We start from the raw sequence: 24,886 nt of genomic DNA, 5'->3' as shown, positions 1-24,886 counted from the left end.
TATAGTGTTGAGGTTACAGTTATTTAGCCATTTATACAGCTGGGTAATTTTACCTAAGCACCTAAACTCTAACCACTACGCTAGTAGCTGTCCAGTACGCATGCGCTGAATCAGCCACCCGTGATCTAAAATCAAGGATCTACAACAGTGAATTTATTTTCCAGCTTCTTCGCTGAAATGTTTTTACCACATTTTTAAATATGTAAATATATTTTTTTTTCTCTGGTTTTTCATCAATAATGGAGATTGCTGAGGGTGATGTGAAAGGTTCCATTAATTTACTACAGTAGTCGTTTACAATATGAAAGTAAAAATAATTCCAAGTGATGTCAAAGACATGATTTACTCAGAAAACAACTTGCATAAAAGAATTTAGCAGAAATCACACCTGTCATCATACAAAACAGCTGTCTTCTTATATAACAAGAGTGACAGAGTGGACAATTAAATCCATGTTATCACACAAGTGTAACAAACCATCTCCATGCAATATTTTCATGGGACATACATGTATCCGGGTTCACCTCTAATTTTGCATTAAATAAAAACGTCAGCGTTCAATTTATCAAAAATATAAAAAAGTTTATTTACAGACCAAGTGAGCAGGTAAGTCGAGCCTCAATTGGCAGTACTGCTTGATTCAACCACTGTTCTCAAAAAAACAAAACCTTGTGAATTAATAAATAAAGCACTAAACGAAATATAAGCAACGTAAAACTGAGTAAAAAAATGTGACAAGGTTCTATTTGAACATAAAATAGAGAACAAGTCCTCAGCTCAAGCCAAACAAATATCTACAATTTGACCATTAGAACATCACTCATCTGATCTCTTAAAACAACAACATTAAGAGTTTATTATGGTAGCAAATAAAACAGACAATTTAATACAAATGAAACAGCTCACCTACTCAAAATGGCACAATGCTGTATGCCTGTATAATACTGTATATAATGTAACGCACAAATTGTATTTTTGCTGAGATGTACGTCGCTTTGGAGAAAAGCGTCGGCTAAATGAATAAATGTAAATGTAAATGTGCCTCTCACTCCTCACACAGCAACAACTTTCGCCCAACATGAAAACCAGCAAAACGTGATTGCCACGATCGCCACTTCAAAGAGCAATACTAGAATTCAACACTGTAATACAACAAATCAACTGAACAAACTAAAAACCGTGCTTACAATGCCTAGAGGTAAACACGTACACTTTAGATAGCATGAAACAACCGGGGTTCCTTAAAGAGGTTACCTGTGGAATGTGTGCCAATTTATAGGGACAACGCCACTTCGGTACTTACAGTATCCAGACCTTGCTGAGTAATACTTTAATTTCATGAAGTTAAACTGTAACAGAAACCATTTGTCGTACTTCGTATTTATTCATTCAAGATAATTAATTTACTAGGGGACTGAGTCCAATTGAAAACAATCTACTTTCATTTTTTCCCATAAATTGTCATTTAATTTCTCTGGGACAGTGGAAATGCACAGTAAAAATGCAAAGTTCTGAGGGCAGCAGAAAAGTGGTTGGACTTTCAGCTCTTGTCAGGGCACACATGCGAAAGAATGACATTAATCATGTTCTTAATGATGGCCAGCGGCGGGTGCAGATCGTGCGGGAGGTGGTGGGCCACGACCATCTCCCACGCGTCCACCAGGACCACATTGAGTCCCTGGAACATGCTGCGCAGCACAACATAAAACTGCAGGGAAAACCAGTCACTGTTGTACAGGCTGACCTCCTGGTTGAGGGCCTGCGGGTTGCCTGTGCGCACTATGACCAGCGTGTCCGGGGCGCGCTGCAGCAGATGCAGGATCGCTCTGCGGATGGCACGCAAACGCCGGATGTACACTTCCACCGGGAAGGTGCTGAAGTGCGACCACACGCTCACCATGACGACTGTGTCACGGCCGCCCGCCACATCCTCTAGTTCGTCGGCTATGTAGTGCAGCTGGCTGGCGGCCACAGTGGAGAACCGAATAGGCGGACCATGGCAGCGGTACTTCAACAGGATGTTGTGCACGATGTCCACTGACATGAAGGGGCCCACGTTCTTTGGACTGTTCAGGTTAACCTCTTTCAAGTCTAAAACAAAGGATATGAGACAGTTTCAAGTGCTTTGGGAAACACAGGAGTTACTAGCCATCATTATTAGTAAATGTGCATAGTGAGATGAATCTGTGATGTGTGGCAGCGTGACCTTTTAAAAGGAGCTCAGCGTAATGCTGAGTTATTTTTGTATCTTTGAGCAATGCTCCAAATCTAAATTCACGCACACGGACGCACATTGTCTGATGCTGCTCATCCCAAGCGGGGGGTCGCAGCGGACCGGAGCCTAACCCGGCAAGACAGGGCACAAGGCTGGAGGGGGAGGGGACACACCCAGGATGGGACGACAGTCCATTGCAAGGCACCCCAAGCAGGACTCGAACCCCAGACCCACCAGAGAGCAGGACCTGGCCGAACCCGCTGCGCCCCCTTCAAATCTAAATTGCTCCAGGAAAAATAGAGAACTTATAGAAAGGAATCAAGTGTGAAGACACCAGACCATGAGTAAAAAACAGATCCCGTCTAAGTTTTGTGCATTTCGCTGTACTTGGAACTTGAAAAGCAACGGCAAAGACCTCCCGCCACATAAAGTAGTTTATAACATCTCCATAACTGGGAAGTCTACGCTGTGGCGTAGGGCTCACCTGGGACTGCGGCGTTAAGGTATTCATACCACTGACGCGCAGTGGAGTCTCCAAAAATGAGCACCGCTTTCCCTTGCAGACACTGCGTGATGGCAGATGTGTCGAGGAACTGGCGCAGGGGGGCCCTGCTGGTGGTCTGCCACACGTGGTTATAGTAGAACCCAGAGGGAAGAAACTTCACAACCCCGCTCTTCTCCTTCTCCGGCTTTGCTGCGAACAAACAGAGTCACAAACTAACTGAGAACCTCAGACAAAGCTCACAGAGGCCTCAGTCTTGTGGTCTCCGGGGGTAAATCTGATTTCGTAGTCTGCACTTTATCTAAAACCACTTCTTACACCAAACAAACCACACTTGAAATTATACAGATATACTGTATTATTGCAATATACTTCTGAAACGTCAACAATAAACTCTGAATGTAAAGGGGCTTCAAAAAGACACTAATATAGAAAATAAAAGAGGCTTCAGAGAAGAAAAATGACAGATGTGTGGAGAACCAGAACGTAACTATCGTGTCCTGCGAAAAGTGTCTTGTAATTCAACAAGTTAATTTAGAATAACACCAGAAACATACGTGAGTAAACACAAACCGGTTCTACAGTCTCATTTCACTACCAAAGTAAATGTTTAACAGTACGGATAATGCAAAAAAATCATCCACTGCCTCCTTGTGTATCTTCTTTTTATTTCGTTTCTGCAGGGAACAGTTAATAACAACTGTTTTTGTGTAACAATTCCTCACGTGCTCATTTCTCATCAACTGTAAAGCTGACAAAAACATAAGAAATAAACATATAATCTTTAAAAATACAAGTAATGAAAAAAACACATACAGAGGGTCAATGCTACACTCCACCCTACGACATATTATTCTGCAGAAAACACGTAGCTACATATTTGTGCCCATGTCTTGTTCTAAGAAACTTTTAAGACTTTTTTTTGCAGATGTATGACCAGACCTACATAGGGACACATTTAAACTTGAAATCTGTGTGCTTGCCTCCCTCAGCTACCGTTGTTGAGTTCTGTTGAGAGCGTTACATCGTCAACCACCAGATTCTACTTTCCTCTCTATTTCGTTACCACACCAAGAGGAAGTTCTCACTCATCAAATAGTGCTGGAAATGCTGTGATTATGAACGCCCCTAATATAATCAGTGTCCCTGGGGAAGAAGTGCGGAGAAAGTTTATTCTCTGACCTTTGCTCTCGGGCAGCACAGTTATATGGTCTGGCCCCAATGCAGGAATGGAAACCTTGATGTTAACATTGCTGGAAGAGAAGACAGAGGCAACTTTACTCTCAATGCCAATAACGTTGTGAAAGAAGCAACAGTGACCCTGCTCAGGACAAACGGTTATGGAAATTGGATGGATGGATTATAATATGCCTTACGTTGGTGAGTGAACTGTGGGGTGGAAACTGGACATATTTATGAAGACAACGTAGCTGTGATTTTATTGTTAGGGAGATATGGCCACTCAAAAAATCTGGATCACCTCTGAAAAATGAAGTATGAAAAGGCATGTAAAGAAATGAAACACCAAAAAAATCACAGTGACCCTCATCCAGTGACCAACTTCACTTCCTGTCTCTTTCCGCACTGTGGGGAAGTTGAACAGACAGGAGTGGTTCTAAATGTATCATTAGGTTCACCGTCATCCAAAGTTCTTCTGAGGGCATTCTGTCCTCCCTGTGTTCACTTAAACAGCATGTGGCACCAACATTAAATGCAACACAAATATGCAGTTAATATACGCATCCTTAGGGTTTTCATAACCAAGAGCCAAATTTTACCCACACCCTGCCAGCAGCAATTAGGTAGGTCAACTCATCCAGTAGGAATCAGGAAAATGGAAACTTTACCGAAACTATACTGCTGAACTTCTGTTTTCAAATAATACTGTCACGCCCCCCACGGCGGCGCAACAGGGAACACCTGCCACGGCTCATTAAACGCAGGTATAAGAAGGGAATGTGAAACACAGCACGGTGCAGAACCTTGTTCAGCCTTATTGATCACTCGTGATCCTCGATCCTCGCTCCTTGAGCCTCACCCTGCTCCTCGATCCTCGTCTCTGACTCACTGGTTTGCCTGATCACTCGCCTGTTTCCTGGATTACGGTTCTTGGATTTGCCCCTTTGGATTCTGTTTGCACATCAGTTACCCTTTGCCTGTTTTTTTGACAATGTCTACCGAACCGCCCCAGGACCAAGCTTCCTGTGCTCCGCACTTGGGTCCGACACAACCGCGCCGGGGGGAACATCGTGACAAATACAAATTTTTTCCATTGATTCAATAAGGACCAGAAAGAATCGAATATTTCTCAAGCTGGGGGTGGGGAGGGGGCGAAACAAAGCCATCGCTGCCAACTGACCAAAGACAGCAGGCAGCTTCCTTCCCAAACCCCCTCACCATACCTTACATTTACAGTCATCATCCAGATCACGGCGTGAAGAAATGAACATGAGCTAACAGCTGACAGAACGTGTGGCAACTCCTGCTCTTCCGTTTGTGGAGAAAGGCTGTCCATTTGCAAGCTGGGTCAGATTCAAACAATGGTTACCAAACCCTAACTCCCTGAGCCCTTATCCACACAGTACTGATACTCAGTATTGATTACTGATCTCTCATGGCTCACTCCCTCACCTCTGGAAGAGAAGCTCCTCTTTCCTGGTGAGCAGGTTCTTCTGGTACCCACCCTTGGCATGGCTGACACGCACGTCACAGCTCAGCAGCTTTGGCTTGTAGCAGAACCAGGGTTCTCCTGTGCGACTGTTCGTATAGTTGCAGAGTGGCTGGTGGGATGGAAGGCACAGATTGCAGACGGTGGTCTCTGAGAAGGGACCAGAGCGAAAGAGGCTTTTGAAGTACACGCGGTCAGGGCGCTCCTCACGTAGACGCTTCAGCACTCGTACCGCCTCGCTGGAGTGCACCATTGTCACCTTCATGTACGCTTGGCCCTCCCATGGCAGCCAGAACAGCACTGAGTACAACCCATTCTGGTGATCTACCACATGTCCAGCTACACCTGCGCCCAGCTTAGGTGAGTATAGCCGGGCCAGCAAGAAATCACCGCCATGGTGTTTAGGATGGCCTTGGAAGTCTCGCATATGAACCAGCACCTGTAGCTGATCGCCCACGTGCCACTCCCTGTCTGCTGGCCAAATGGTGAAGAAGCTGTGGGCAGGGTCACTGCTCTTCTGTAGTGGAAGCAGTGGGCCTGGGGATTCTGGCCAGGCAATGGACTCCAACAAGTGGTGCTCCTCAGTAGCTTCTTCTGGAGATGGCGCCAGGCCCAGTGATCTACAGTGGCTCTGGTTCCAGTCCAACCGTGCCGAGGCAAGAGGCCTGAAGGTGGCCTCAATGATGTTCGGAACATTGTAGAGTGCCAACACTGTCTTGCCGTTTAATTTCTGCCGGAAAAAGGAAAAGATTACTTCTCTGTGCAGCGGGAGACACTTCATAGGGGTTTGAATTAGTTTACGTAAGTGCTGAATTTCTTTATTCTTATATTTACGTTTATTCATTCTGCACATGGTTTTCTTCAAAGCAACTTACAGTGATTATTCATCACTGCATCACTGCTGGTTAATACCTTTCATGGTGAAGAATAACACACTTTTACAACTATGCCATTTTTGGGCCATGTTTACTAACATTCACTTTGGGGACCACTGGTGCTCACAAGTGTGTTTTCATTAAGACTCATGTCTTTCACTGAACCTACATGATGTACAAATAATATCTGCCTCTGTGCAGGTGGTGCAGGTTACTGTCACGCCCACAACTCAACTGACAACACCTGACTCTGCTCCAGAACCTGATTAACCGCTCACCCTTTAAAAGACCCTCCTCAGCTCTCATACCTTTGGGGAATCTCGTCAGGGACAACGGCCCTTCCTTGTGACTCCTTGCTCATGCGCATCTCCATTTCTCAGTTCACGTTCTCCAGTTTTGACCCCTAGCTTTGTTTCTCAACCACGTCCATGGATCTTCGTTTTAACTCTGATCGCCATTCAACCGACTCTTCGCTTCGTCTCCTGACCTCGCCCATGGATTCCTGCTCTGACCCCGACTGCCGATCGACTGACCTTCCGCCTGTCCCCGATACTGAGAACTTGCCTGATCCTCTGACTCCAGACGAACGACTCCGCATTTGGGTCTTTCCATCCCGGTTCTCTCGGCCTGACGTGACAGTTACACAGGTATTAGAAATAAGAAAGAAAAGTAGCCTGCAAAACTGAAGCTTTTAAGCAGCAACTGGACCCATGCCAGTCTGAGCTCCTAGTGTGATGACTCCTGTCCTCCATCAGCTCATTGAATACTATGTCGCACCCGTATCCCATAACCCAGGGGACATTACTTTTAATGTTTAAGTTATTTAAACATATGCTCACATAACTGCTGTATATACACTCATTCCTTGTGCGACAGGATTAATTTAAGGAACTCACATCCTGAGGTGACTGAATTACCATTATTTTGTGTGGGGAAAAATATCATTTGCTCCCAAAGAACTGTATCAACTAAAGTTAATTCAAAAAACCAAAACAAAGGGTACTTTACACATGACAATAACACCAGCATATTATATAATATTTGTAAGAAAAATATTATTTCTATTGTGTTTTGCAATGTAATATTTTCATTCACTTGCTTGTCCAACGCAAAGTCGAAGTGGTGCGGAGTCTACCTCGCAAGTATAGGGTGTGAGACGCAACGCATGGCACATAGGATGGGAACATTTCATAACTTATCTCACAGATGTTTACGATATTAAGAATTATCCAGGATATGCCCCAAGATCCCTGCATAGGTTATTCTGCAAAGCACATGGACGCTATGCAATAAGTTTCAAGTTTATTGCCATAGATACAAGTACCATGTACATGCATCATGAAAATCTTCCTGAATGCTTCTCCACAGACTATGGACGAAGACAATAGAAACACCGCACAAACAAAACAATGACAATGACAGTGAGTAATGCTAATAGCAATGACAATCAATAACGGTAACAGTAGTAACAATAATACCAGCAGACAGCCGGAGAACTTAGAACATGAGAGTGAGAATGCAAATGCTTAAAGTGACAGTGTAATTTACCGATGTGCTTGGAAGGAGCAGTCCAACTCTAGTTAGTAAAGGTGGCACATTGGTGATTGTTGTATACTCTTACAGCAGTGGGGTAAAAGCTGTTCCTGTACCTAGCTGTGCGAGTTCGAATAGACCTGAGCCGCTTTTCAGATGGCAGAGAAGAGAAGAGTGCTCGTGTGGGGTGACTATGCTCTTTCATGATGCGCATTGTCTTTCTGAGGCAGCGTGTGCTGTAGGTGTCCTCGAGTGCTGGTAGCTGTGTGCCGATGATTTCCTGAGCCGTTTTGACCACCCTCTGTAGGGATTTCTTGTCCTGTATGGAGCAGCTGCTACGCCAGGATGTAATACACCCTGTGAGGACGGACTCCACGGCACACCTGTAGAAAGTGGAGACGTTGATGGGCCTTTTTGATGGTTGATGCTGTGTGCTCAGTCCATGTGAGTTTGGCAGTGAGGGTGACCCCGAGGACTTTGAAGCTGTTGACCCTCTCTACAATGTCCCCTCCTATGTAGATGGGTGCCTGAACCGTATCCTGTTTCCTGAAGTCAATCACCAGCTCCTTAGTTTTACTGACATTGAAAGACAGGTTGTTGTCCTGGCACCAGATCAATAAGAAGTGCTGTGTAGCATTATTAACAAATATGACACCACATGTGTGTCTAGTTATGGGTAGTCATGTGATTACAGCTGTTTATGTGACTGTGGCTTATGTAAATAGCCACATTTGGACTGCAAAACAAAGAGTGGGGGGAGATGAAGAATGTCTCTATCACACTTTATTCAATCCTTCCCAGGAGGCAAAAGGGCACACAACCCTGTGAGAGACTCCAGCCATTCCCTGTGTTAAAATCACTATTCGCTCACTGTTATCCCTCACATGGGTAAATCAATGCAAGGAACTTGAGGGTGTAAGCTGCTGTAGAGACAAGCATCAGTTAAATCCTAATAACACATACACACAGACACTGTATGAAACGGCTCGTCCCGAGTGAGGTCGCGACGAACCGGAGCCTAACCCGGAAACACAGGGCGCAAGGCTGGAAGGGGAGGGGACGCACCCAGGACAGGATGAGAGTCTGCCGTAAGGCACCCCAAACAGGACCTGAAGTGCAGACCCACCAGAGAGCAGGACCTGGCCAAGCCTGCTGCGCCACTGCAGCCCCATGCTAATAATAATAATAATAATAATATCAGTAATGATACTGCAGTTATAATATTAGACTAACAGTTGATGGTTGTGATTTGTTGAGGCATCAGTGTGATGTGATGGTATTGCTCTCCGTTTTCCCTAAGCATAAAGTTTCTGTAATTAAGTTTGTGTTCTGTAATTTTCTTAAGAGTTCCATTAGTGTTCAATCCATGTTTACTTGGCTGCTGTTGATGTGGCTGACTGCTCTGAACCGATAACCAGGGATGAGAGCTGCATTGTGAGGAAACACCAGTGCGAAGATTCCTGCATACATTTACTGTAGCTGAGCCCCCCGTTTCGAGTTTTTAAGTATTGCGCAGGGAAGTAAAATGACTGCATGATGTTCAAACGTAATTGTACTGAGTTAAAGCCCACTGTAAAAAAAAAAAAAAAAAAGAAAATATTATCAAGCTGTTGTAGCAACTTTGCATTATATGGGATGGCATTATGTGAGAGGTGGATGTAAGGCCGTTTCCAACTGTTAAACTGAAAAGGTGCCGGTGACAGGATCTCAGAGGAGGCGGCATTTAACACGGTTACTGGCAGCGCTTTTGTTTCGTACCTGGTCGTAACCAGGAAATCACTGTATTTCACTGACTCCTTTCTCAAAATACATTTAGATGCATAAGCATGGATACTGAGACCTCAACAAAAACCGCCAAAAAGGCTGGCAACAGTCAGGCAAAAAGTAAGGATGTCGAGAAGCACGGAGGACAACCGTCGTCCGCCGAATGCGGCAGCCCCAGCCCGAGCGCTGCTCGGCGCAGCCACCGACTCACTTACCTCCAGGCTCTGCATGTTGCGGAGCAGAAAAAGGAGTCCTGACAGGACTAAGAGAAGGAAGATGGGTGCAAACTTGCACAGGTTTCTGCACGTGCCCTGAACGGCCATAATCTCCATCTGCCATCTCCCACCCCGGCATCAGAGCCGGCTGTCGCCATGGTATCCGGACGATGCCATTGTCGATGGCAACCGCCTAAAAGGGATGGAAATGAGATAACCTGAAGGCTGCACAGAAAAAAGTATCTCCTCCCTTCCTGCCTGCCTGTATCCACAGGCGACGTGCGTAACGATTCAGCGTTCATCTTCAGGCTTTAAACGCGCGGCTGAAGAAACCAGCCATCCGACAGAAAACAGGACCTCCCCGCCCTTGCTTTCGACTGCCACTTCCTCTGCCTGTCGCCGTACTTCCCTCAATCTTTTCTACTCTGTCAAGACGCTACTTTGACCTGTAGTGCTGATTTTGACCCATGGAAAAAAAAATCAATCGCATTGCATTTGCTATTTTACTTATTATTACATACATGTCGTTAAATAACATATGATAGTGCAGCTAAGAATCCTTCAGTCCCATGGTTTCAGGTGCAACAAGACACTTTAAATAATGAGGTCACGATTATTCGTGCTGAATGCAATAGTTGTGTGTAGCGCCATTACATTCATTTGAATTACTACTGCACTGTACTGTACTGTACTACACTAACACTGTACTGTACACACACACAGCAGTGTTGTTGTTACTACTAGTTAGTATACTAGGTTCGGCCACCGCGCAGTGTCTCTCGTGGAGATGAAGCCTCTTCCTTCGCAAAAAATACTGACACACACACATTTACTAAATTTACGAACTAAGTCTGCGCATTTTCACTCGCAGCGCATGATTTGCATTTGCATTTTTGCCATACAATCGCACACGATGGTAAAATCAGACTCGTCCTGCACATGAACAAAAAAAGTCATGGCGGTCGATCCCTGTGCACTTATAATATTAATTGAGGCATTCTCTGTAAAAGCAAAGCGCCGCAAATACATACACGAGGTCCTCGCTTACCCCTGTCTAGAAAGGGGGAAAGCCGGATGCTTCGTGTCAAACACACGAGCCGCTGCTCTCCTTCCTTGTGCACCGTTTTTCTCCACGGCTGCGCGACCATACTAGCGTGCTGGCCACGCCCCTTATGACGTCAGCGCCGCCTATAGCAACATGGGCTGGCGCCAAAGGAAGCGCAGCGCGCGGCACACCAGCGCGTGCGTTTACGTTCTGCAGTGTCACTGCTGAACGCACTATGGCAGGGTCGGGCAGCGTCCTGCTACGTTTCATGCTATCTATCTATCTCGTGAAACAATCCATTGAACATCATTTATTTTATGCAATAGTATTAAACCTTGACTGTACACAAATACATTTACGCTTGTTTATTTGCCGGCTGTGATGTCACTTGCAATTATTTACCTGTTTATGCGACAGGCCAGGTAGTTTTTACTGTACTAATTCATCGTTAAGTACCTTGCTCAAGGGTACTACAGTGCGAGGCACAGTGGGATTCAAACCCGTGTGTCCTCTGACTGCAAGGCAGCAGCTCTAACACCTACACACACCTATTTTGTATAATTTTAACTCTTCTTTCAAGATATTTTTTGATCCAATTTAATTTCAGTGCCTTGTTCTGGTGTTGCCTAGCTTTGACAATAACTTAGTATAGTGTTGTTTCATTAAACTTTGCACCTGAGTCCACTGTCAGCCCTGGTTTGTCTTTTCTTGTGCAAAACAAGTAGTATTAGTCCACTGAAACTCAGAGTGGTATACAAAATCAAACTGTTTTAGTATACACTAACAAACAGTATTTGAAAATACGGTACTGACAGTCTTGCCAAAAGAAAAAGGAAGGAAGCTTATAAAAATCATGTACAACATAGTTCTCGCAACAAAATACATTTATTCATTTAGCAGATGCTTTTCCCCAAAGCAAAGTACATCTCGCAGATAATACAGGAGAGACATAGCTGCAGACGTGATTCTTAAGTACAGTTAGTTCCTTTCCACCATATGCACCAATGTTCATCACACGAGTAGCTGCATAAAACTCAGAATGCTGACAATTCCTGATCACCTTCCTACTAATTTTTTTTTTTTGAGATACAAACATTTATGTACATTACAGGAGTAGCTGCGTAAATGCTTATCCAGGCACGATCATAAAGTTATGGTGCATGAACATTTACACCTTACACGAACTTAGATCATGGGCAAAGTGAGTCTGGAAGAGGTGAGTTTTCAGACCCTTTTTAAATATGGACAGAGTTTCAGCTGTTCTGAGTGAGAGGGGGAGGTCGTTCCACCACAACGGACCCAGAACCGAGAACCTCCATGCTTTACCTTTCGTGCGTGGGACCCCCAAGCGGGCAGATATGGAAGAACGTAGCAGGCTGGCTGGCTGGCATGTAGCGAATGATCAAGTCCTGTAGATAGCTGGGAGCTGTTCCATCGATGCATTTGTAGGCCATAACCAGGGTCTTAAATTTGATCCGGGCAGCTATAGGAAGCCAGTGCAGAGAAACGAGTAGAGGAAGAGATACATGGGAATGTTTCGGGAAGTCAAGCACAACTCAGACAGCAGCATTCTGTATCAGCCGTAGAGGTTTGATGTCAATAGCAAGAAGGCCACACAAGATAGAGTTGCCGTAGTCCAGACGGGATGTCACCATGGCCTGGACTAGTAGTTTGGCAAATTGTGTTGTGAGGTAAGGACGGATTCTGTAGGTGTACCTGCAGTTGCTGATGTTTATCTAGTCAGTTGTTGCAGGTATAATTGAATATAATGGAATGCCACAGCAGTAACTTTACCGCAGTGCCAATAGACTCAGCAAGTTAACGAGGAAAACTGGCTCTATCCTGGGAATGAAACTTGACTCCCTTGTGGAGGTCACACGGAGAGGGACTCTCCATCATGGACAATGACTCGCACCCTACGCACGTCACCATAGTTAAACAAAGGAACACTTTCAGCAACAGGCTGGTCCAGTGGCAGTACTCCAAGGAGCTACCAGAGGCCACTTCATACAGCAGCCACTGGGCCCTACAATGAGTCCTCACACTGACCACAGGGTGACTGAGTAGAAATGCGCTTCCTCTGTATCCCGCCAGCACCGTCTCAACTTCACTCACCATCTCATTTCAGTCCACTTCCCACTCTCTTGTATTTCAATATGTTTGCCTATTCATTCACTTATTTATTTTTCTACTTATTTATGTTTTGTTGCTTTACATGGAGGGGGTGCAGTGGCGCAGTGGGTTTGGTCAGGTCCCACTCTCTGGCGGGTCTGAGGTTTGAGTCCCGCTTGGGGTGCTTTGCGGCGGACTGGCGTCCCATCCGGTGTGTGACCCCTCCCCCCTCAGCCTTGTGCCCTGTGTTGCCGGGTTATGCTCCGGTTCACCACGACCCTGCTTGGGACAAGCGGTTTCAGCCAGTGCATGTGTGTACTTTACACGGATATGTATGTGAGTATGTTTGCATGTATGCTGCTGTAACCAAAGTGAATTTCCTCAAAGGATTAATAATGTTTAATTAATTTTTTTCTAAAAACAATTACTTAGAGCACAACTTATTTAGGGAGTCACCATAAAGTAGAAATATGTTTTCACTTTGATATTAAAGAGTATTTCTCTGTTGATCAACATCTAAAAGCTAAAAACTTAATCCATGCAATTCAATGTTAAAAAAAAAATATGAAAAAGACCAAGGGGGTGAATACTCCTTATAGGTACAGTATGTACATTTGCATTATCCAGAATAAACTAACTCATGGCAACATTTTTCCAGGAAGCAGGAATTTATTTGTTTAAAACAATAATGTTAATATTGTCCATCGATTTTTGGTAATCGCTTATCCTATGCATTTTTAGCAAGAGTCCAGAGTCAATCCGAGGGAAATGCAGAGCAGCACAAAGTGGGGCTCGTCCTGGATGGGATGTCAATCCATCACTGGGCATTCACAGTCATCGTTCACACAGACTGTACAAGCAATAAGGACAAATTAGATTTACCCTGTTCACATGCCTTTGGACTGTGGCACAAAAGCCATGTCAACATGAGGAATTCATGTAAACCACCAACAGAGGAGAGGGTGTGGTGACACAGTGGGTTTGACTGGGTCCTGCTCTCTGGTGGGTCTGGGGTTTGAGTCTTGCTTGGGGTGTCTTGCGACGGACTGGGGTCCTGTCCTGGGGTCCTGTCCTGGGTGTGTCCCCTCCCCCTCCAGCCTTCTGCCCTGTGTTGCTGGGTTAGGATCTTGCTCCCTGCAACTCTGTCTGTGTGTGTGTGTGTGTGTGTGTGTGTGTGTGTGTGTGTGTGTGTGTGTGTGTGTGTGTGTGTGTGTGTGTGTGTGTCGGGGTGGGGGGGGGGGGGTTTGCTAGAAGGACCTTTGTGCAAATGACTGGAATGGGCTAGCTGTCATTTTAATACACAAAGAAATCAAGGAAGACTTAAAAGAATGAACAGATGCGTAATATTTTGCCTTGGACAAAGGTATCAGCTAAATAAAGAATAATAACTTGACACATACCTGACAGGCAAAAAAGTAACAACATATTTTGAAATGTCAACAATAGAGGGTGAGTGAAAATTTTGAAATGTTTAAATTCAAAGGGTGTTAATCAGTAGATTTACTTATGATGGAAATACGATTTGTTCGTTTTTGTATAAGTACTGTACGTACTAGTAGTGTAAAAAAATACTAGGCCATGATGGCGTTCAAAAAAAAAAAAAAAAAAAAAAAAAACCTTTTGTAGTCACAATCCTGCGCCCTCTTGTGGCGGAGTCATGCGTACAATAACTTTATATTGTAAACGTTTCACTGGAATTGCCCATGTTTCTTCCTCTCTAGGCACCCAATGCATCAGGAACCGCAAAACCGTTCTCCTGCTATGGCTTTCTGAACCGCAAGTAGCAAGAGAGGGACAACGCCAAGGCTGCCAAGGCAATTTAATACAGGCAACATGGCGGCGGTCAGTCAGACCTTCCGCTTCCGACATACGCAAAATCCGGTTGTGCAGCAGCCATTTTGTCTGTTCGTGCAAGTCAGTCCCCGACGGTCAGAAACAGCAGTTCCCCTTTGGAATTAAACACCGTGCACTACGTTTTACCGCATTATATATTTTAATGGAAATTGAAAACGGTTGAGAAAAAAAATCGCAGCAACATATTTAATATAAGAAGCAAGTTGTGCGCCTGACGGAGCGCCGGAGCGGTGTTTAGAGGCGCCGGCGAGGTGAGCGGGCATGTCGAGCGAGGAGAGCTACCTGGCCATCCAGCGCTACCTGAGCGACGAGCGCGAGCCGTACGCGCCGGGCACGCAGGGCAACGCGAAGCGGAAGATCCGCAAGGCGGCCGCGTGCTATGTGGTCCGGGACGGGACGCTGTACTACCAGCGCCGGCAGAAAGGCCTGGACGAGTTCACGGAGCTGGAGGTGGTGCTGCAGGCCGCCCGGCGGAGGGAACTGATCGACGAGGCGCACGTCGCGCCCGGAGGGGAGCACCAGACCCAGCAGCAGACCTGGGACAGCATCTCTCAGAAGTACTGGTGGAGAGGTAAATAGAACGGAACGGAACGGAATGGAGTGCGTCTTAGTGGCGGACAGCCGGTATTTATTTAGGTAGAATTATCCTGGGTGATGTTGTTGGTGCCAGATGCACTCACTCACTAACACAGCCATTCAGCCATGTCGCATGTGTGCAGCGCAGAGCAACGTAACAAACAACACACGGGGGGGGATCATTACAACATTTCCCCAGTCTCTGGAATTTAAACGTGCATCCATCCAGACCAGACACTAGGGCGATTGGCAATCCAGGAACATCCGGCGCACGGAGTCGGGATCGAGCCCACGTTCGCTGACGCGCAAAAAAAAGAGCAGGCGCCTCGGAGGCACCAGCGCTACCTGCTGTGCCGCCCGTCCCCCATAGTCCCCCCACTGCAGTCATCGCTACAGTGACCTCACATCATCTTGACTGTCATTGCAACTACAGTCATCTTCTCGGGTGCGATCACGGTCATCATCACCAAAAGATGAGTACGGTGCATCCATGTGTTTGAAGGGATACATAGTGTCGCAGCCTGCAGTGGTCATCAAGACCTCTGACAAGTGGTTAAAAACAACTACTAGAGTGATGGTGAGCTTGTGTCTGTGAAACCCTCCTCTTTTTTTTTTTTTGCTGCCCCGCTCTCGGTGTTGTAATTGCTATTGTGAACGCACGCGGCCCGTCGCGCTGCTCCACTGAGGCTCCGCTGTTCTCAGGGATCCTGAAGCAGGTGAAGGACTACATCCGAGAATGCAGCCAGTGCCGGGAGAAGCAGGAGCGAGGACGCGGTTGGCCGGAGGAAGCCGCGGGGCAGGTCCTTGGAGGAAGACGCGGGAGGCGCAGGGGAGCTGCTAGTCCCAATACGGAGAACGAGGAGGATGATGAGGAAGATGATCCCGAGACCCTGCAGTCGCAGTCCTTTGACACATTGAAGCAAAGGTCTGCCAGAGCAGCTCAGTCTGTTGCCAAGCATGAGCTCGTCTTCGTGAGTAACCGCTCCTCTCTTTTGCGGTCTCTTTTTCTGGGTCATGCCTGCAGCTACTTTTGTATGAATGCTGCGTCACAGTTATGAAAACTGCCACAGTTGTGGATGTTGTAGTTTTTCCACTCTTGGTTTCATTGTTGACCGTTAGGTGGACAGTAAAGGCGTGGTGAAGCAGTTCCTGCCCAAACACGGGCAAACCATGCTGGAGAAACTCAACCAGCAGCGTCTCAGCGGTCAGTTCTGCGACATCACGCTGCTCATCGAGGGGGAGGAGTACCGTGCGCACAAAGCTGTGCTGGCCGCCTGCAGCGACTACTTCAGTGAGCTCTTCATCGAGAAGGGAGCCATCTCCAGCCACGAGGCAGTGGTCGACCTTTCAGGTGAGTCAGGGTTTTGAGCCGGCCTCTATTTAGTCTTAGATCCTCCCATGCTGCTGGGCACATCGGACGACGAAGTCTCTCCGCCGCTTCCGGTCCTCTGCCAGCGCTTCAGCTTCGTCCCAGGACACGCCAGCGAACTTAAGATCGTTGATGAAGGTTCGGCTCCAGGCGGTACGGGGACGGCCCCGGGGGGCACCGGTGCATTGCCACCCAGGGAATGTGATGTCGTTGCATTCGTAGAATATGCCGGCTAGCCTGAGTTGTCGTTGCGTGATTGTAACTTGAAGGCTGCTGGAGTTTCCCCGGCGCAAAACTTCTTCGTTGGTGATGCGGTCGATGTACTGGATCTTGAGAATCCGCCGGAGACATCGTTGGTGGGAATGCGTTTGTCCTGCGAACAGTGTTCGCCGTTAGCTTCCACGTTTCGCATGCGTAGATTGCGGTCGGGACAACGATGGAGACGTATAGTTGTAACTTAATCTTGAGGGAGATTGAAGCTGACGTCCAGATGTTCTGGAGGCGACGGAACACAGCCGAAGCTTTCCCAATCCGGTACCGGACATCAGGTTTTGGCGTCACCATCGTGATAAACGATGCTCCCCAAGTATGTAAATTTCTCCACTGTCTCCAGTCGTGTGGCGTCAGCGGTGATGTTGGCTGGCGCACCTATGGGTCCAGTCTTCATGATCTTCGATTTTTTCTGAGCTGATACGCAAGCCAATCTTACTGGCTTTGTGGCTGAGTTGTGTTTTGGAGCTGGGTTTCGTCCTCGGCGAGCAGGGCCACGTCGTCGGCAAAATCTATGTCTGTCGAGCGATCTTGACCCGTCCAGGGGATGCCTGCTTCAATGTACGCAGTTGCCTTCTTCATGACGAAGTCGAGGGCGACGAGAAAGAGGATTGGTGAAAGGATGCAGCCCTGGCGGACGCTGGTAGCGATCTCGAAAAAAGCTGCATGCCCTGCGTCGGTCCTTACGCAGCATGAGGAGTTAAGATCCAGATTCTTAAAGACTGTGACAAAGGCTTCCGGGACACCATTGACCCAGAGGATCTCCCACAACGAGTCTCGATGGATACTGTCGAACGCCTTTTTGAGCTGGCAGAGCAGTAAATTTTCAGGGTAGACACACTGGTTCCTCATTTTACAAGCATTTTCAAAGGTACGCACTTTTTTCCCCGTTTGTTTATTGTAATGGCATTTTCTTGGACATTCTGCTTTAAAATTTAGGGGGACAATGTTAGCAGACAGCTGGTAGCATAGTAGTTAGCGTGACTGCGTTGGGATCTGGAGGTTGCAGGTTTCATCCCCACTTCCGACTGTTGTACCATTGAGCAGATACTTACCCTAAATTGCTCCAGTAAAATTACCCAGCTGTATAAATGGGTAAATAATCATAAGCTTGTAACTGTAATAATTGTAACCTTAACATTGTGGGTCACTTTGGAGAAAAGCATCAGCTAAATGAGTAAATGTAAAATTTATCTGTTGCAGTGCAAAATTGACATGCTTTTCCCCATGCAACCGGTAGATGGCAGTAAAATGCACTCAAACGATACAAAAAACAGGAGCGCGGGGCCACCTTCATTCCATACATTTACATTTATTCATTTAGCAGAAGCTTTTCTCCGAAGTGATGTACATCTCATAGAAAATACAATTTGTGCATTACCTTAGGAGAAAGAGACATAGCTGCAGATTTGTGACTCTTATTTTGTACTGTGTTTACAACCCATGTCTGGTGTTCTGCAGTGTTGGCGATTGCTAACAATCTGACGAATGTTTGTGGGGTTAATAAGTCGAAAGTTGGCATTCAGTACGGCTTTGTGGAAAGAAAATATTTTTATTTATTTTTTAGTTTTAATTATTACGACCAGAACAGATTCTACATTTCTTCCATAACAAAAATCAGCTACTGTATATACCCTTTATTTGCGATCACATTCTCAACCAGTCACCATTATAAGTTGTGATAAGTCTAGTATGACAACTCATAGGTATCTCAGTAGTAATTTCATTTAGAAGATGTTTTTCTTTAAAGTGACTTAATGTTATTTACCCATTTACACTGCAGGCTAAGTTTTACCGTATAAACGCTAAGTAGGTGTTTTGATAAAAGGCATTACAGTGGGAGCTAGAAGTGAGCATCTGTAGGTGATGCTACAAAGCACCTCTGATGGTATAGTGTATAAACAGTGATCCTGTAAATTTTTTTTTTTTTTTTTTTGTCAAACACGTTTGTGCTTTAAAATGTCTGTGGCCGGTTAGTACTCTGTTCCATGCAAGATGCCTCCTGGATAGACTTAGGACATCTATATCCCTGCATCGAACAAACAGTTATTAAAATTAAATAAAAGAATGCAAATATTCAAAAACTACCTAGAAAGTATTTTGTCAGATATTACGGAACATGTTGGCTTTGTCCCTGATACATAAAAATACTGTTTATTTTGATTAATTCCAATATTTTCCCCAGTTGTGTTTGTAAGGTGAGGAGCTAGTTGAGGTCTTTATTAGGTACACTGGTGTAAACTCAGTTTTCACATTTCAGATGAAAGATTGCTCATTAGATATGAATGAAAAATAATGACATAAGGCAGCAGGTAGCAGAGTGGTTCCAGGGGGAACTGCTGTGTGGTATTAATCCTTTAACCAGAGTAATTTACTAAATCTGGAAGAGAACCCAAAGTTTAGCTGCTGTTGTGTCCTGGAAGAATATAATCTTGATAACAATCCCATGGCATTTTGAGAAGATGAATTAAGATAAGGTGTTCATCTGTCTCCCTCTGTCCATCAGGCTTCAGTAAGGCCAGCTTCCTCCCACTGCTGGAGTTTGCCTACACCTCAACCCTAACTTTCAACTTTTGCGTAATGGCGGATGTGGCCACCCTGGCACGCCACCTCTTGATGACTGAGGTGCTGCACCTGTGTGAGTCTGTACACAAGCAGGTGGAGAAGCAGAAGCTCATGGTTTACCAGCGGGGAGACACCCACACCGTAGTGTCCAGCGAGCCTCAACTCCAGAAAGAAGAGGCGGCGACATATATGGTGACTATGCAGGACAGCGGTGAGGCTGTAGTCGCCCAAGGTGGGGAGATGGCAGCTGTCGAAGCCATGACTGTGCTCTCTCAGGATGGGGGTACTGCTTTGGCTGTGGTTACTCATGTTGGAGAGACTGCAGAAGGTGAGACCCTGGCTGTAGTCACTCAATCTGAGGAAACGGCTCCTGGTGAGACCCTGGCTGTAGTCACTCAATCTGAAGAGACGGCTCCTGGTGAGACCCTTGCAGTCGTCACTCACGCTGAGGAAACCTCTGCTGGTGAGACCCTAGCAGTGGTCACTCGTGGTGGAGAAGCCTCTGCAGAAGAGGCTCTGGCTGTGATGTCGGCCTGCTGGCCGGTGGAGACCCAGGCGCAAGTGATGGATGTTCAAGTGAATATGGAAAGTTCAGAGAAAGGGGAGCCGGTCCAAGAAGCGTTCGTCCTTAGCCTGGATCCCGGGAAGGCTGTCTCTACGGAGGTCATGCACCTGTCAGCTATGGCTCATCCCACCGTGCCAGAGCAGGAGGGGCCCGTGGCCCCTGAACCACTTCCTGCACCAGAGCCGGACCCAGGGCCACCCAAGCGTAAACGTGGACGTCCCGCTAAGGTTAAGCAGCAGGTGGTGGTGGAGGTTCCGGGAAGTAGTGCTACAGCTGAAGCGGGGGCCGCAAAGGATGGAGACGGGAGCCCAACAGACAGTACCTACCGAAAGCGCCTGCGCCAACGCTCGCTGGAGGAGGGAGGTTACGTCCGTCTGCACATGGGCCTGGAGAGACAGCTGCAGGGCAGGAAAGATCAGAATCAAGAGTCCAACACCCAGAAGGTAGGGAAAACACACTTACGCACAAGTTAAACTGTATGCTTAGTTTTGAGTTTCTTTCTTTCTTACTGTAGATATTGCATCTGCTTAATACAGCTTGCTTTATGGAGTTGGTGAAAGTGTACAATAGTTATATGAAAATTGTGCAGGATTCATTGGGAATAATGACTGTCTGTAGGTAGCCCAGAAGCTCCTGAGACGTGGTCGTATGATTCACCCCTCAACAAAGCAGAGTCAAGGAGAGGAGGAAAAACCTGAGGCTGTTCCTGATTCCGGAGAGGGAACAGCAGTGTGGGCAGGGATGGAAGCAAAGATGGAGCTGGAAGCAAAGGGGGTGTCCGTTGAGGCTGGTACGGGGCCAGAAGAGGGCGCGGGGGTTGAGGCAGAGGCTTCAGGAACAGAGCCAGAAGGCAAGGCAGACTGCGAGTACAAGTGCTCTGACTGTGGGCAGGTTTTCCAGCGCCGTTACGCCCTCATCATGCACACCCTGAAACATGAGAAAACACGTGGATACAGGTGCAGCGTAAGTAACACCAGATGGAATTTGATTCTCTGCTTTTGGTTGTTGAATGTTATACAGTGGAAAGGGTTTCTTTCTCTATACACTTATGAACACAATTGGGAGCAGTACACCTATACCTTGATTTATTTGCTGATTAGGGTCTGTGAAATTGAGATGCTTTAAAATAAAAATTAATTTTCTTTACTGCTGAACTCCAGTGCCAGTTGTTTGCCGATTAATTTCATGAATATGTGGACAGCTGGTAGCGTAGTGGTTATAGCTGCCGCCTTTAAATTCAAAGGTCATGGCTTTGATCCCCACCTCCAGCTGTAGTGGCCTTGAGCAAGGTACTTACCCTACCCAGCTGTATACATAGGTAAATAACTGTAAGTAGCTTAACATTATAAGTTGCTTTGGAGAAAAGTGTCAGCTAAATGAATAAATGTAAATGTGTAAAGTTCCTCATCTTGTTATTGATCACCAGTACTAACAAACACCAGGTGGGAGCTGTAAAGACAGTGGAAGCAAGGTGCATTGATTGGTCTCATGCTCCTATTGTGTTTGGGTGTGTTATACCAACATGTATTGGCTTGGTGGGTAAATGCACACCGTAGAAAGTTTCTACAAAATAGATACAATACGTGAAGAAACTGCAATGAAAACTAATTGGAAAATGTGTAACTAGACCGTTGTTAACATAAGAGACCAGTGTATTTACGGATCTGCTGGTAGATGACTTTGTATTGTAACAATAGTATATGTAGGTATGTGTTTTTTAGATGTGGAGCCAAAATTGCTTTAATGCTAGTGTAATGTCTATTTTCTTATGTAAGATATGCCACAGCATAGTTTTGATGTTGGCGGGAGTTTGTGTTCATTATCCTCCGGTAATGTTTGTGATGCTGTGATATGTAATGCACGGCGGTCTCTCTGCAGCTGTGCAGTAAGGAATTTCAGTATGCTGCCTCGCTGCGAGCCCACCTCACGCGACACAAGCGGCAGAAAAGCCAGCGAGCATCGGTGGCGGCACGAGTCCTGGCGGAGGGGAAGGAGGCTGCCGACGGCAGAACGCGGGGCCGCACTAAGCGTGAGTTTGTGTGCGACATCTGCGGAAAGACCCTGCCCAAGCTGTACTCCCTGCGCATCCACATGCTGAACCACACCGGTGTGCGCCCCCACGCCTGCAAGGTGTGCGGCAAGACCTTCGCCCACAAACACAGCCTGAAGATGCACAGAGCCCTGCACGATGCGCTCAAGCAGTTCCAGTGCACACTGTGTGACAAGTCCTTCGTCAGTAAGCGGAGCCTGGAGGAGCACACGAGCGTTCACACAGGTCGGTGCCTTTGTCCAGGTCGCCCATTCCCTGTGTGCACTCTCCTTTTTGTCTTTTGTCACACAAACAGCAGAGAAACAAACCTTCTGATGCGTGCCTGTATGTGTGTGATTGTTTTTGGGCTATGTGCAGACAACAGATAAAAACACAAGTTAGTAGTTCTTGACTGTGGCTTAGCGATGTATTTATCGTACGTTTGTTTTCTCCACAGGTGAATCTAAGTACCTATGTACCACGTGTGGAAAGTCTTTCCACAGAGCATCAGGGCTAAGTAAGCACTTGAAGAGACACCAGCCAAAGCCTGAGGTCCGTGGGTTCCAGTGCTCCCAGTATGTACCTCCTCGGATCCACACGTTCACACTCAGCACTTTGCCTGGCTGTACGGTACCCTCTGATACCGTGTTTCTCTTGTCTTCTGCCATTACTTTGTGTCAGCTGTGATAAGAGCTTCTACGAGGCCAAAGATCTGCAGCAGCACATGAACAAGCACCTGGGCTTGAAGCCATTTCAGTGCCAGGTGTGTGGCAAGTGCTACAGTTGGAAGAAGGACTGGTACTCTCATGTCAAGTCTCACAGCGTTGCTGAGCCCTTCAAGTGAGTGCAGCCACATCTCTAAGCCGTAATAGTTTCTCATCTTCTGCTATAACTGGTTTATACCCCATGGTGTGTCATCTGCCTGTGCCAAAGGTGTAACATCTGCGGGAAAGAGTTCTTTGAGAAAGCCCTGTTCCGGCGACACGTGAAGAAGGCAACGCATGGAAAAAAGGGGCGAGTGAAGCAGAACTTGGAGAGGGAGTGTGAGCACTGCGGCAGAAAGTTCACACAGCTGAGGGAGTATCGGCGCCACATGAACAACCACCAAGGTCAGTGTGCTGTCTGTCTCATGTTCTCGCAAACGCACACAACCTCTTAGTGCGGTGTAGAATGGTGTTCTTAACCATGATTTTGTTCAGATCCAAGTCCTGTTCTTCTCTCCCAGGAGTGAAGCCATTTGAATGTTTGACATGTGGGGTAGCGTGGGCAGACGCCCGCTCCCTGAAGCGCCATGTGCGCACACACACAGGTGAGCGGCCTTATGTTTGCCCAGTGTGTCAGGACGCTCACATCGACGCACGCACGCTTCGCAAGCACATGACCAAGTACCACGGGGACTACCTGCCCGGGAAGATCATGCTGGAGAAAGACACGCTGCAGTTCCACAACCAGGGCACCCAGGTGGAGCATGCCATCAGCATCCTGGCCCCTGAACTGCCCCCGGAGCTCCAGCCGGCCCACCCCCAGGCATCCGGCGAGGAGATCGAGACCGTACTCATTACGGAGGAGACAGTCGAGGCGGTGCAGGCGGTGAGCAGTGCTGTGGAGGACTGCAGCGCGTCGGCCATGTCCACTCTGTCAGACCAGAGCATCATGCAGGTGGTGAACTATGTTCTGTCCCAGCGGGCTGGAATGTCAGGCGGGCCCAAACTGGACGAGCATTCGCCTGACGTCATACAGACTGTTGAGGTAGAAGTGGCCCATGTTGCTGAAGTGGAGTGACACACAGGAGGTTGTTTTTAGATACTTCCACTGGTAGCCCATATATGTGACATTGCAGGAAGGGTACATGGTGTATGCAGAAACAGCATCTTTTCTTTGCTTTTACCCTGTAAATACATGTAAATAGGGCAATAATTAAAATTTATTTCAGTATTTTATGGGGTGTGTACCTGACACATGCCGGTGTGGTTAATGTGGAGCACTTGATTACTACGAGCCATCCGTAAAAAGAATGTGCAACTTAAATTATATTTGTCAAATTAATATAATGATGACTTTGAGACCATTTTTCTCTTTGTGCTTTGCCCTGTTTTTTCTACATTGCCATATAGAGAGAATGTTCATTTGTTTGATGCAAAATAAAAAGAAAAATATGCAGTTTGTATTTTCATGCTTTTTAAGTACTATGAGTTTGACTCGTTTAATTTATATTTAAAATTTTTCATGGTTTGTCAAAATAGCTATTAGCACTAATAACTATTTCTATAAAAGCTCCTTGTTACAAACATTTGATTTACAAATTCTCAGACATTTTATTCTTTATTTAATTTTTTTTTCTTTTTTATGGTAGCAAAACTCAAGAGTTAGGAGCTTTGGCCTACCTTGATTCAACAATGTTCCTGAGTTTTGGTTAAATAGGATTGATGTTGCATATGTTAATGGGATGTATCGGTCAGTAGTCAGCATTGAAGTTGGATTTTGTGCACATCTTCTTCATTTTAATGTAAGTCAAAGCTAGTGAAAATGTTAAGTCTTAGCAATAGTCTATTATGGACAAAAAATAGTTGTAAAATTTTTACAGACTCTACCCCAAAAATAAATCAAGAGCCTTTTGTATCATCGTGCTCTTGTGGGTGATGTGTAAAGCTGAAAGCAGTCAGAAGCTGACAAACATTGGACGTTTGTGTTGAATCAACCAGCAACTGCAATTAAATAAGAGTTTGTGG

The 24,886-nt window shown here is 46.2% G+C and overlaps 2 protein-coding genes across 4 annotated transcripts; one reads left to right on the top strand and one right to left on the bottom strand.

The window, feature by feature from the left end:
* Nucleotides 1–984: 984 nt before the first annotated feature.
* Nucleotides 985–10,924, bottom strand: nxpe3 (neurexophilin and PC-esterase domain family, member 3). 2 transcript variants are annotated; one of them, XM_018757842.2, is made up of 6 exons: nucleotides 10,821–10,924; nucleotides 9,773–9,965; nucleotides 5,349–6,115; nucleotides 3,900–3,970; nucleotides 2,700–2,909; nucleotides 985–2,091 (listed from the first exon to the last, which is right to left on the bottom strand). In XM_018757842.2, the coding sequence occupies exons 2-6, from the start codon at nucleotides 9,887–9,889 to the stop codon at nucleotides 1,541–1,543; spliced, it is 1,716 nt and encodes a 571-aa protein (XP_018613358.1). In that variant the 5' UTR covers nucleotides 9,890–9,965; nucleotides 10,821–10,924; the 3' UTR covers nucleotides 985–1,540. The 2 variants fall into 2 exon arrangements, with proteins under 2 accessions (XP_018613358.1, XP_018613349.2); XM_018757833.2 differs by lacking the exons at nucleotides 9,773–9,965; nucleotides 10,821–10,924 and having other exon boundaries at nucleotides 5,349–6,509.
* Nucleotides 10,925–14,839: 3,915 nt separating this feature from the next.
* zbtb11 (zinc finger and BTB domain containing 11) lies at nucleotides 14,840–24,299 on the top strand. 2 transcript variants are annotated; one of them, XM_029256578.1, is made up of 10 exons: nucleotides 14,840–15,354; nucleotides 16,062–16,330; nucleotides 16,479–16,710; nucleotides 19,505–20,571; nucleotides 20,798–21,091; nucleotides 22,007–22,403; nucleotides 22,615–22,732; nucleotides 22,839–22,997; nucleotides 23,091–23,266; nucleotides 23,383–24,299. In XM_029256578.1, the coding sequence occupies exons 1-10, from the start codon at nucleotides 15,045–15,047 to the stop codon at nucleotides 23,937–23,939; spliced, it is 3,579 nt and encodes a 1,192-aa protein (XP_029112411.1). In that variant the 5' UTR covers nucleotides 14,840–15,044; the 3' UTR covers nucleotides 23,940–24,299. The 2 variants fall into 2 exon arrangements, with proteins under 2 accessions (XP_029112411.1, XP_018613040.2); XM_018757524.2 differs by having other exon boundaries at nucleotides 20,747–21,091.
* Nucleotides 24,300–24,886: the final 587 nt, after the last annotated feature.

The sequence above is a fragment of the Scleropages formosus genome, chromosome 12 (assembly GCF_900964775.1).
Source record: "Scleropages formosus chromosome 12, fSclFor1.1, whole genome shotgun sequence".
In the NCBI taxonomy this organism is placed as follows: Eukaryota; Metazoa; Chordata; class Actinopteri; order Osteoglossiformes; family Osteoglossidae; genus Scleropages; species Scleropages formosus.
This window is presented reverse-complemented; position numbering and strand designations above follow the sequence as displayed.

Bases quoted from the DNA above. Each gene is read 5' to 3' on its own strand.
- nxpe3 (XM_018757833.2), bottom strand. From the start codon at position 6,238: ATGTGCAGAATGAATAAACGTAAATATAAGAATAAAGAAATTCAGCAC. The intron at 3,971-5,348 runs GTGAGGGAGTGA...CTTCTCTTCCAG, and splicing joins GAGGAGCTTCTCTTCCAGAG to CAATGTTAACATCAAGGTTT. The intron at 2,092-2,699 runs GTGAGCCCTACG...CCTTTGTTTTAG, and splicing joins CCTTAACGCCGCAGTCCCAG to ACTTGAAAGAGGTTAACCTG.
- zbtb11 (XM_018757524.2), top strand. From the start codon at position 15,045: ATGTCGAGCGAGGAGAGCTACCTGGCCATCCAGCGCTACCTGAGCGAC. The intron at 16,331-16,478 runs GTGAGTAACCGC...GTTGACCGTTAG, and splicing joins CCAAGCATGAGCTCGTCTTC to GTGGACAGTAAAGGCGTGGT. The intron at 22,404-22,614 runs GTCGGTGCCTTT...TTTTCTCCACAG, and splicing joins GCACACGAGCGTTCACACAG to GTGAATCTAAGTACCTATGT.